Source organism: Diabrotica virgifera, chromosome 8 (genome assembly GCF_917563875.1).
Source record: "Diabrotica virgifera virgifera chromosome 8, PGI_DIABVI_V3a".
NCBI classification, from domain to species: Eukaryota; Metazoa; Arthropoda; class Insecta; order Coleoptera; family Chrysomelidae; genus Diabrotica; species Diabrotica virgifera.
This window is the reverse complement of record NC_065450.1, coordinates 23,724,605-23,737,273: the sequence shown is the minus strand read 5'-3', so window position 1 is coordinate 23,737,273 and position 12,669 is coordinate 23,724,605. Positions and strand designations below refer to the sequence as shown.

General features: G+C 34.0%; 1 protein-coding gene across 3 annotated transcripts in view; it reads left to right on the top strand.

Annotated features, from left to right (window-relative positions):
* LOC126890058 (unconventional myosin-Va) overlaps positions 1 to 12,669 on the top strand; it is a 223,822-nt gene that overhangs the window by 112,661 nt on the left and 98,492 nt on the right. For all 3 annotated transcript variants that reach the window (XM_050658884.1, XM_050658885.1, XM_050658883.1), the window contains exon 5: positions 11,521 to 11,759. In XM_050658884.1, coding sequence (XP_050514841.1) covers positions 11,521 to 11,759 — 239 coding nt within the window. The remainder of the gene's footprint in view (positions 1 to 11,520; positions 11,760 to 12,669) is intronic.

Sequence of the window (12,669 nt, the reverse complement as noted above, 5' to 3'; positions counted from 1 at the left end):
TCGAAGTAGCACAGAAAACGACAATAAATATCGTCTCCATACCACCAGATTGACAACAGGTGGAATACTTTCTTTGGTTACACCTCCTGAGATTTTCAAAATTTATAAATCATACAGGATGCCGAGGAAATTAAGATGAGAGAATTTTAAATAATTCACAACTCATCTTCTCAGCGTGGCAAAAGCTCCAACAAGAAAGATTCCTTAATACTCAAACAAAAGAGTAAACAGGGCCGTGCCGTGCTATGATGCGGCGAGGCAGTCGCATCAGGCGGCATTACAATGGGGGCGGCATAATCAGTAAAATCAAAAATTAAAGTGTCAGATTGTGTAAAAATGTTGTCAGAAACTATAGAAAAACTGAAAAGTTAGAGACAATATGGCTAATCTGGCTAATTGGTCTTTACCAAAGCCATCAAATTGAATAAAAAAATATGGTTAATGACAAATGAAAATTTAATAAAATTGCAGAAAATCTTGATATAAGTTCCGGATTTCCAGCTGAAATAGAAAATTCGAGCCAGGAGGAAAAGCGTTTATTTGATTGCGAAAAATCTGTGGACGGGCTCTTAACAGATGGAGCTAAATTTAAAATGAATTTGTTCATCTATATTTTAATCCGGCCGCGCACGGTACTGCGGTGTCGTTCGACAAAATCGTCGATGATATTAATTCTGCAGTACTGCAGCAGATAGACTGTCTGTCTGCGGTAAAATTGTACGATTTCGTTGGATGCACAGTCACACACGATCAAAATGTTTGCCGATTAGGTCGAATTCGACAAAATTGAATGACGCCGCAGTATCGTTAGTGGCTGGCTTTATGCATTGCCGTTAAGTGGGTAGGCGCAAAATTTGCCTTGTATGTAATGCGTTTTAAATGCATTCATTTTTTTCGAATCCTGGGAAAACTAATTAGTATTTTTGAAAAATTTAAACGCAGAATAAAAGATTGCCTTATTACCGAGGGCCGAAAATCCATGAAAACCTCTATAATGTTTATTTGAACAAGTTACAGGGGTGAAAAAAAAAAGAGAAAATTGAGTCTACTTTTTAATTTCAAATATCTTATTCAAAAGAAACTTTTTTTTATTCTAAGGGACTTTCGGTTTCTTTCTTTCAGTTATTCAATCTGCGTTTAAATTTTTCATAGTTTTTCAGGATTCGAAAAAAATGAATGCATTTAAAAAGCATTGCAAGCAATTTTGCGCTTATGCTCTTATTTCTTTGATTGATCGATTTTCGCTTCTAGAAACTTATAACTTTGTATGCGTTAAGATATTTTTTGCATAAAAACGGTGCGTCGTATGAAAAAAAAATATATTTTTGTCACAAATTAAAAAAGGAATTCATTTTTTTTTTTAATTTGAAATATCTCAGTGACATACTATTTTTTTTCTATAAAAAAATTCAGGCCATTACCAATATGCGCGCCAATGGTGCGTATAAAATTTTTAGTTGTATGTCAAAAAATGCACAATAACTACCTCTTATAACTATACCTCTAATAAATAAATCGTCAGCTTGTAATCACAATTTCAACGCCTCGTATCTCGGAAACGAAGCATTTGCGTACATACTATGTTTATCGAGCAAACTGTCATTATTTTTTCATGCAGAATTGCCCATTAAAGTTTGTCATACTTATTTAAAAACACCCTGTATAAGGGGCGGCATTTTAAAGACTTGCATCATATTGAAAATATATACCGCACGGCTCTGAGAGTAAATTAATTAAAAATGTATAAACATTTTCAATTTCTTTGCAACACGAAAATGCAGCAGCTGCATAATACTATGGTCAAATCTGAGAGTGCAGGAAGAGTCTATACCGGTTTCGGGGGTTGTTTCCCCCTCATCAGTAGTCCCATATCCTCCTCTCTTAGAATCTTCCTCGTACCACACTTTGGGCCTTTCCGAATTGCACCCGAAACCGGCATAGACTCTTCCTGCACTCTCAGATTTGATCATAGTATTATGCATCTGATGCATTTTCGTGTTGGAAAGAAATTGAAAATATTTATACATTTTTAATTCATTTACTCTTTTGTTTGAGTATTAAGGAATCTTTCTTGTTGGAGCTTTTACCACGCTGAGCAGATAAGTTGTGAATTATTTAAAATCCTCTCATCTTAATTTCCTCGGCATCCTGTATGATTTATAAATTTTGAAAATCTCAGGAGGTGTAACCAAAGAAAGTATTCCACCTGTTGTCAATCTGGTGGTATGGAGACGATATTTATTGTCGTTTTCTGTGCTACTTCGATTGATAACTTACTTTGTTTCTCGGTAGATGGCCCTAGTTCATCCGTGACATTTCTTTCTTTGCAATTCGGAAAGGCCCAAAGTGTGGTACGTGGAAGAATCTGAGAGAGGAGGATATGGGACTACTGATGAGGGGGAAACAACACCCGAAACCGGTATAGACTTTTCCTGCACTCTCAGATTTGACCATAGTATTATGCAGCTGATTGAAAATGTTTATACATTTTTAATTCATTTACTCTTTTGTTTGAGTATTAAGGAATCTTTCTTGTTGGAGCTTTTACCACGCTGAGCAGATGAGTTGTGAATTATTTAAAATCCTCTCATCTTAATTTCCTCGGCATCCTGTATGATTTATAAATTTTGAAAATCTCAGGAGGTGTAAATAAAGAAAGTATTCCTCCTGTTGTCAATCTGGTGGTATGGAGACGATATTTATTGTCGTTTTCTGTGCTACTTCGATTGATAACTTACTTTGTTTCTCGGTAGATGGCCCTAGTTCATCCGTGACATTTCTTTCTTTGCAATTCGGAAAGGCCCAAAGTGTGGTACGTGGAAGAATCTGAGAGAGGAGGATATGGGACTACTGATGAGGGGGAAACAACCCCCGAAACCGGTATAGACTTTTCCTGCACTCTCAGATTTGACCATAGTATTATGCAGCTGATTGAAAATGGTTATACATTTTTAATTCATTTACTCTTTTGTTTGAGTATTAAGGAATCTTTCTTGTTGGAGCTTTTACCACGCTGAGAAGATGAGTTGTGAATTATTTAAAATTCTCTCATCTTAATTTCCTCGGCATCCTGTATGATTTATAAATTTTTAAAATCTCAGGAGGTGTAACCAAAGAAAGTATTCCATCTGTTGTCAATCTGGTGGTATGGAGACGATATTTATTGTCGTTTTCTGTGCTACTTCGATTGATAACTTACTTTGTTTCTCGGTAGATGGCCCTAGTTCATCCGTGACATTTCTTTCTTTGCAATTCGGAAAGGCCCAAAGTGTGGTACGTGGAAGAATCTGAGAGAGGAGGATATGGGACTACTGATAAGGGGGAAACAATCCCCGAAACCGGTATAGACTCTTCCTGCACTCTCAGATTTAACCATAGTATTATGCAGCTGCTGGATTTTCGTGTTGCAAAGAAATTGAAAATGTTTATACATTTTTAATTCATTTACTCTTTTGTTTGAGTATTAAGGAATCTTTCTTGTTGGAGCTTTTACCACGCTGAGCAGATAAGTTGTGAATTATTTAAAATCCTCTCATCTTAATTTCCTCGGCATCCTGTATGATTTATAAATTTTGAAAATCTCAGGAGGTGTAACTAAAGAAAGTATTCCACCTGTTGTCAATCTGGTGGTATGGAGACGATATTTATTGTTGTTTTCTGTGCTACTTCGATTGATAACTTACTTTGTTTCAACAAAGAAAAATTTTTTACAAAAATATAGAATTTATCAGGTTAGTAATTTCGTTTAATGCTATGAAAAATTTGGAATAAAAATGATATAATATTTAAGCGGCAATCCCCCAAAAAGGTGACTATGAGTCGATTGTAGGATACAACAAATACTTTATTGTAGAACTCGTAATTACAAGGATAATGTAACAACTATTGTGAACGGTAATTAACACTGAACATCTAAAACGGCTTCATATCAAAAATATGCTATCTTATTTCGTCGTTCGTCTTTATTCTGATGAAAAAGGCCGTCTGCCCCCTATCATCAGCGTCTTAATGTCAACTCGACTTTTCTCTGACTTTTTGACTACTGTCACTTGGCCATGATATGTTGAACCTATAGATCTATCGCGTTTTTTTTTTATTAGGGAAATGCCACTTAACTGGCTTTCGGCTCGCGTTTATGATAAAATAAAATAACTTAAACGAATGTAATCCTACATTATTAATATTTTTTATTTTTGATACAATATTCTAGTTATTTTTGCAAAAATTATGATACAAAAATGTTAGATAGTCGCATATTTTTTGTAATTACAAATTTTTTGTAGTACAAATTTTTAAATCTGCCTTTATAACCAACTTTACATTAAAATATAGGATTAAGAGAAGTTTCCTGGGTTTCAGATCATTAAGGGTTGCTCAAAAAGTTGATCGTAATAATAATATTAATAATTTTATTCGTGTATGAGTTAGGGATGGCGGTTATTAACAAAACATCGGTTTTCGATTATACCGGTTTTTTCTACCTACGGTTTAACCTGGCGGTTATAACCGGTCAAAAAAACCGGATATTCCATAAACCGGTGCTCGGTTTTTTTATTCATAGCCAATACCCAATATGTTACATTTACATTGCGCTTTAGTTTGCGATACTCCATTCGAATCGATATCAGTCTATATCAGTATAGATAGCAGTCATCAGTGTTGTGAAATTGGTTTCAGTCAGCTGAAAATTTTTCATTTACGCGCGGGGAGCGAAAAATTTTCCCAATTTTTCTATGAATTCAGTATTTTTCCACTTATCCGGTTTTTCACCGGTTATTACTTTAAAAAGAAAAAACCGGTTATAACCGGGTCAAAAAACAACCGGAAAAACCGATTATTGCTGAGGAAAAAAACCGGTTTCAGGTTATAACCGGTAGGTTTTTCCCATCCCTAGTGTGAGTAGCGCACAACCTCGTTTATTCAAAATTTACGTGTACAGTGCACACAAAAAATGATTTCATCTTCACGAGACAGACACCTAATATTGGTAGTCGATTAAATTTGCATCCGTTTATAAAAATTTTCTTTTTCAATAATTACAGTACTTTTTTTAATTACGATTCTGGTATTACAGAGTAACGGGGAAATATATAGAGATGCATGTAGTTAACTTATTATTATATGCATTAGAAATAGTTTTCTAAATAATTTTTCCGGTGGTAAACGATCTAAATAATTGGTTGTTATTTCTCCTAATAAACTTATGTGCCTAGAAATTGGCCCACTTTAAAATTTTGATTTGAACTATATTTATTTTTTAAGCTAATAACTTTCACCAAAAAAGAGATATACTTTTTGAAGATAATTTAATAGGCTTTAATATGAGTATAAATTTGTCATGGATTGCTTATCATTTATATGCGTAGCAACCAATAAACATAGCAAAGTGTTTATTTGATGTTTATAACGTTAATAAGGAAATTGTCAAAATTTGTTACTATTGCCTTTGCAACTAACAATTGCACATTGTTTGCTCCTCATAATTAATTAGTGTTCAGGTGTGTGTAAGTTTAATGAGCACTTCACCAGATAAAGCTGCCCAAGTTATTGCGTTAATAGAAAATGCACTTATCCAGCGAGCTGTTGCTGTAAAACTGGATATGACACTCACCGCGGTTGGAAGAGTGTTCCAACATTATGAGGAGACTGGATCCTTTCGTAGACGACCTGGAATATATAGAAAGTGACTTACCAATGCTCGTGATGATCGCTTTATTGTGTCAACAATATTAAGACCTTAATATCGTTCAACTGCATAAACATCTCTGTGACGTAAGAGGAACGGTTATTAATCAGTGGAGAGTAAGATGATGGACAGTGGAGGAAAATAATCTGATTCCTCAAGTATCTGCAATTGGTCAAAAACTTATTGCAGCTCATCGTCAAACACGTGTGCGTTTTGGACAGGATGATCTGAACTGGACGTTGTAACAATGGGGATATATTCTGTTCTCAGATGAGACCAGTACATTACTCTATGGTAGCCACCGAAAAAGGAAAGTATACCGAAGACGAGGAAGTGATTTGCAGAATGCTGCATTGAAGAGCGGAGTCCTTATGGAGGTGGTTTCTGCATGATCTGGGGTGCAATTTCTATGGGGTTTCTTGTTTTCATTCGTAGGGTAACCGTCTTCACGAGCGAAGAGGTGCTAGATACATCGAGGAGATTTTAGCAATGCAGGTAATACATTACCTGTACTACATTGGGAACGAATTTATTTTTATGCTGGACAATGCAAGGCCGCTTACGTCAAAAATCGTGCAAGATTACATTACCAAAGTCAGTTTTCGGGTCATGGAATGGCCAGCGTGCAGTCCAGACTTCAATCACTTAGAACATTTTATGGGTATAGGGTGAGCTAAAACAAAGAATTCGAGCTAGGCTTTATACCCCAAACTCGATCGAACCTGATCAGATCTAAGCCTAATCATATCAGAGCCGTTATTAGTGCAAGAGGAGGATTGCTTAAGGCAATCATTTAATGTTAATTATAAGTCGAAATAAATTTTCATAAATGTGTACTCATCTTGAAGCATATTAATTATATTTCAAAGAGTACATCCCTTTTAGATCCGAGTAGAAGTTTCTGAAAAAAATATAGTTCAAATCAAAAGATTCGAGTGGGTCGATTTCTATGCACTTTAGTTTATATAGTGGTATCTTTCACCTAAAAATATATTTATTAGAAAATGGACAAATGTAAAACTAATCAACCGCAATTTCTAGTCGTTACCATCATAGAAGTGGATGGAGAGCTACAACCTGGTTTTCTCTAACTGCACAAAAGACATTAAAGTCCCATCGCTCCTGTTCGCTCGAGTAATGCGGATTATGTCTTCTGTTTTTTGTAAATTTGGTTTCAACACGCCATATAATATTCTTCAAAAAATTCATTTTCTGCTTGATATTTTATAGCTGCAAATTCTACAAACTCTATATTTTATTGTAGTTTGCTTCCTTTAAACTTTGAACTAGGGTATAAGAATTAGTGTTGCCCAAATGCAAGACCAAGACGAGACTTAGAGAGTCTTGGTCTTGGTCTTGCACCAATACACCTGGTCTTGGTATTGGTCTTGCAGTAAGAGTCTTGCAAGTCTCGCAGTTACCCACTAGCATATTGCTATTTATTAAACGTTACTTTAGATTATAGAACAACGTAACTGTATAGGTACATTTTCAGCTTGACTTAATATACAGGGCGAAGCAGATAAACTTCCTATTAGAAATATCTCGAGAACTGAAGACAACATAATCATGAAAATATTGGAATAAAGGGGTTTTGAAGAGTGATCTACTTGATGAAAATATTTTTATCTATTTCCTACTTCCAGTTATACCGGAAGTTACTTATAACTTCGTTTTTTTTTTAATAGAATACCCTGTATATTTTTACATTTCTGAATTCACTTCCATGTCTTCTTTCTAATAATATGAGGTTTTGTAATGTTATATAGGGTAGTTTAAAAGATAATTACGTTTTCTTATTAATTTCGAAGCAACTTTCACACCCTGTAGAATTGTAGTTATTTGACATCAAAAACTTTATTTATGTTCAAATCATTTTTAATATAGTCTACTATTGTTAAAAGCTATTAGTATAGCTAAATGTTGAATTTGGTATACAGGGTTGGTCGAAACTCGGAATGAGTTTTCTTAAATGGAACACCCTGTATTTTAGTCTTGAAATGAAATGATATTTTATGGTACTTTTTTATTTCTTAAGCATTCCCTATACCTAACTGCCTTAATTTGTGCTTAACTACGTAGTTATTTTGATAGCTCAACCATTATTGGTAATTTTTAGGATAAGTCTAGATTAATATGTATCTATTTCCGAAAAAGTATTTGCGATTGAATATGTTCACGGCCAACATAATAAAATTTCACGTATTTTTTGTTGCAGTTAATTAGGAAATGCTTAAAAAATAAAAAAGTATCATAACATATCATTTCATTACAATACTAAAATACAGGGTGTTTCGTTTAAGAAAACTCAGAAAAATACTAATTCCGAGTTTCGACTAAACCTGTATTCTTAACCATAGTAGACTATATTACAAATCATTTGAACATAAATAGAGTTTTTGGTGTCAAACTACTACAATTCTACGGGATGTGAATATTGCTACGAAATTAAGAAAAAAAATGCAGGTCTCTTAAACTACCCTATATAATATATAACATTACAAAACCTTATATTTTAACAACGAAGACATCGAGGAGAATTTAAAAATGTAAAAATATACAGGGTGTCCCATTAAAAAACGAAGGTATAAACAACTTTCGGTATAACCGAAAGTAGGAAATAGATGAAAATATTTTCATTAAATAGATCACTCTTTAAAACCCCTGTTGCATTTAGTTCTCGAGATATTTCTAATAGGCCATTTTTCTGCCTCATCCTGTAGACATAGTAAAAACGAACCAAATTAATAAATGTCTAAACAGCTCACATCGGGTGGGGTTTGAACCCACGATCTAAACTATTCCTACCTATACTCTCACTAACTGAGCTATAGCTATCTACTATGTCTCGCGGGAGTCTGTTTCTTAAAAACATTTCCATTTAATAACCTTACATGTGCTAAAACATGGTTAAAACAAAAAAAAAACAAATAAATGACATATTGTCTGTCTAGAAAGGAATTTGTTTGACCAATTGATATAATAATTATTGCACACTCTGCAGAAAGTTTATAAGAAGTTGTTTAGTCTTTACGATGTGGTATTTAGAATCCTACTAACTGATAAGGAAAAACAATTGAGTGGGTGTCGTATTATATTTCTTATCAGCTTTAGGTGACATATCTTTAAAAAATTTCAATAGGATATTACTGTCAGCGTCACAATGCAAGATTATTTTATAAAAGGACAGCTATTCTGAAAATCTAGACAATTAACAATTAATTTCAGAGCGAAGGCGTCGTCTGCTAGGAATGCATATATTACAAAATATTTTATTTTTACATTGTAATAATTTATTATGACCTCTGAGTACGTGTCAAATAAATATGTCAACGTTTATTGTATTGTTCGTCTTCTTCTTCCTACTTTATAAATAGGCTCAATGCCTGTTTTACTTCGGTTGTTAGTCTCAATGGACCGTGATAGTCGTGACGTCAGATCAATGTTGGCTACTCTGGAAAGGTTTCCAAACAAAGCAAAAACTCACACGTGGTGTTTGTTTTCATTTTTATAATTGGAATATATTGCTTCTACGATGTTTAATTTTTACAAAATGGTAATGTGTTGGGTACCCGTGATTGTAATAAATGCTCATAGTATATTTCCCACCATATTTCCAAATAGGACTGGTTAAGAACCTGAAAAAACGCAGTAAGTACTATGTAGTGTGTAAATCCTTGATTTTGTGTAAGGACATTTATAGAATTAAAAGCAATATGATTGATATGACTAACAAGGATTGTGTCTTTAGAAAAATGTGCAGATGATTGTTAAAACAACATAAAATTAAAAATGATTACACAAATCACGTGTATAGACGTCAAACTTTTATTATTCTTGAAAACCTTTTTGACGTTTTGACGTCACACTATCACGGTCCATTGACATTGTCTGACCATCTTTTCCTCGGTCGTCCCTATGATCTTCTTCCATTTGGAGATTTGTCTCTTGCTATTCGTACTATTATATTTTCTGCTATTCTTTGCATGTGTCGGTTCAATTCTATTTTGCTTCTTTTGGTCAACATGTTTATTTCTTATATGCCACATCCCGCTCGTATTTCCTCACTTCTTACTCTGTATCTTAGAGTTTGGTTTGTTATTTTTCGTAATACTTTAATTTCTGCTGTTTCCAGCAGTCTTTGTGTGTTCGCCGTATCTGATCTTGTTTCCACTGTGTACGTCATTATCGGTCTTATTGTTGATTTATATATCTTGGTTTTCGTTTCCATTGTGAGGTATTTGTTTCTCCAGATTTTGTTGTTGAGAAATCCTGCTGCTCTGTTCGCCATGTTCACTTGTTTTTGTATTTCTTCTTTCACTTTTCCGTAGCTAGACAGTTTTATTCCCAAGTATTCCGTTTCCATCACTTGTTCTATTTACGACCAATTTACATCGTCTCGGTTCCGCTGATATTGCTTGTATTGTTCATATTGCGCATAAGTCCAATTTTACTAATTTCTGTTACATATTTGTTACGTCTCATAGTATGTAAGCATATACCCGAACTACTTTATTCCCTAAAACGACACTCAATCCTAACTGCAAGACGTAAGAGTCTCGCAGGCTTAGTCTTGTTCTTGCACGGTCAGTCTTGGTCTTGGTCTTGCTGAAATAAAACGGTCTTGGTCTTGATCTTGGTATTGCGAAAACGCAAAAACAAGACCAAGACTGCAAGACCAAGACCGATTTTGGGCAACACTAATAAGAATAGAGATGGACTGGGGTATAAGAATAGGGATGCAATTTATATGTTTTTAATACGCTGAACATATGACATTAGTATACCTACTTTCTCACCACAACGTAATGACTATTTGGGATAAGCAGCAGTGACCAAAGAACATTAATTTAATGATTATTATTATTATTAACAACAGGCTTCGCGAACACTTTATTGAAAATCATTAAAATGTCATAAATTTTTAAGTACTGTCTTCACGGTGGCACTGGTTAGATATTTAGTAGTAAATATAGCACATGTGGTAATAATAACTTCTGTCACATTCTTCAAGTAATAAAAGTAAATATTTGTAATCTTCATTGTTTAATTATCCTAAACGAACCATTTGTACCTATCACTTTTTAAAAGTTCCATTAACCAGAAATAATGACAATTATGACATCGTTACAAACAGCCTGCTACAATAAAACTGTATAATAACTTACTTTTAACATGAAACCACAATTATCTCTAAAAGTATTAATTTTAGGTGTAGGAACCCCTAATACTATTTGAATAACAATTGATTTTTTTTTCATTAAACTTATAAAATGTAGGATGTTTCGTTTCAAATTATTGACTGCGGTTTGAAGTTTAAAAAATGGCGTATGATTTGTGAATACCCCGTATTTAGAAATTCAATTTCAATGTAAATTCCTGAAAAAACGTTACCTATTGTTTATGTGAAAAGGTTTTCCTTACGTTATGTTTGGAAACGGATGAGCTATTAACTTTGATAAGTCTATCAAGATGAATGAAAATTTTTGACATACGATAACCTTATACAAATAGTGTCTAGAATTTTACGTAGAATCCAAAAATTCAATAATGTAGGTACATGGTGTTCCATTTAAAATATTAAAGTTCTTGTTCATATTCGATATAATTGGAAGTGGCATGTCTGTTAAAATATTTTCTCTAAGTTTGTCATAACTTTTTATCCTCAAACAAATTTTCATAAATAAATATCGTTTAAGTAGTTCTCGATGTATAAGATAGAGTAAGCTTGTCGTGAAACACTCTGTACAGTCCATAAATCATTATGGCTATCTTAACGAACTCAAACTGCAGCTTTAGTATACCGCAGTTTAAAATAAAATAATATGTTTCAGATCATCCAAGCAAATTCCACTATTTAAACCAGGGAAAGAGTCCCAATGTAGCAGGAGTGGATGAACTACGTAATTTCGAAGAAACCGTCGATGCTCTAAATTTACTGGGATTTTCAGAGCACGAACAAGAAAATATGTTTAAAATTATTGCTGCCATTCTCCATGTTGGTAATATTGAGTTCGTGGATAGCATTATTCAAGTGGAGAATGAACAGGATCAAGAAGGATGCATGATTAGGGTATGAAATTTTTAATTCATGATAACTGATATTAATCCATTAATTTGTGTAATATTCTGTTCATACTATCCTTGTTTAATTTATAATATTCTTATTATTAACAACTTTATTTCTTTCTTTACTGGCTGCACAACTCGGTCTCCATCTTCACCTTCTACGATATTGCGCTTCCATTTTCCATTGTTATACTCATCCTTCCATCTTTTTCTTGGATAGCCTGCTAATCTTTTACCGTCTGGTCGTCTCTCAAAAACACTGTTTTTAGCACTCTGTCCTCCTTTGATCTCACCAAATAGCCTTCTCATCTTATACGATGTTTTCAATACAATACAGTCACCAATTCAGCATTGCTGTGCCTTCTCCACTCTCCCCTAAAGTCATCTCTTTGAGGGCCAAATATCATTCTGAGAACCTCCCTTTCAAATACCAGCAGCTTATTAATCTTCCACTGATGTAGAGTCCATGTTTCACTTCCATATATAACAACTGGGCGAATAGTATACAGTCTACATATACAGTCTTAATTTAGATTGTCTTTTTAGCAGCATAGATCCTTATACTGATGATAGGGAGTATAATGCTTTATTTCTCGCAGCTAGTTTTCCTGAGACCTCTTTTCTGCCGCCCCTAGACTAGATATTTAAACTCTTGTACTACTTCGAAGTTGTATTCATTAATAGTTATGATCTGCGTAACACTTGGTTTTGGATTTTTTGTTGCTAACATGTATTTCGTCTTCTCTTCATTTATTCGAAGATCGAGACTACCAGTTTCCTCCTCCTACCAATGAGCGACTGTATTACCAATGAGCGACTGCATCTAGGTCTTTAGCAAAGGCCAACAATAGTTTTGATCCTCGATTTGCAAACCCCTTCTCAGCTCAGTCGATATTTTACTTATTGCATATTCT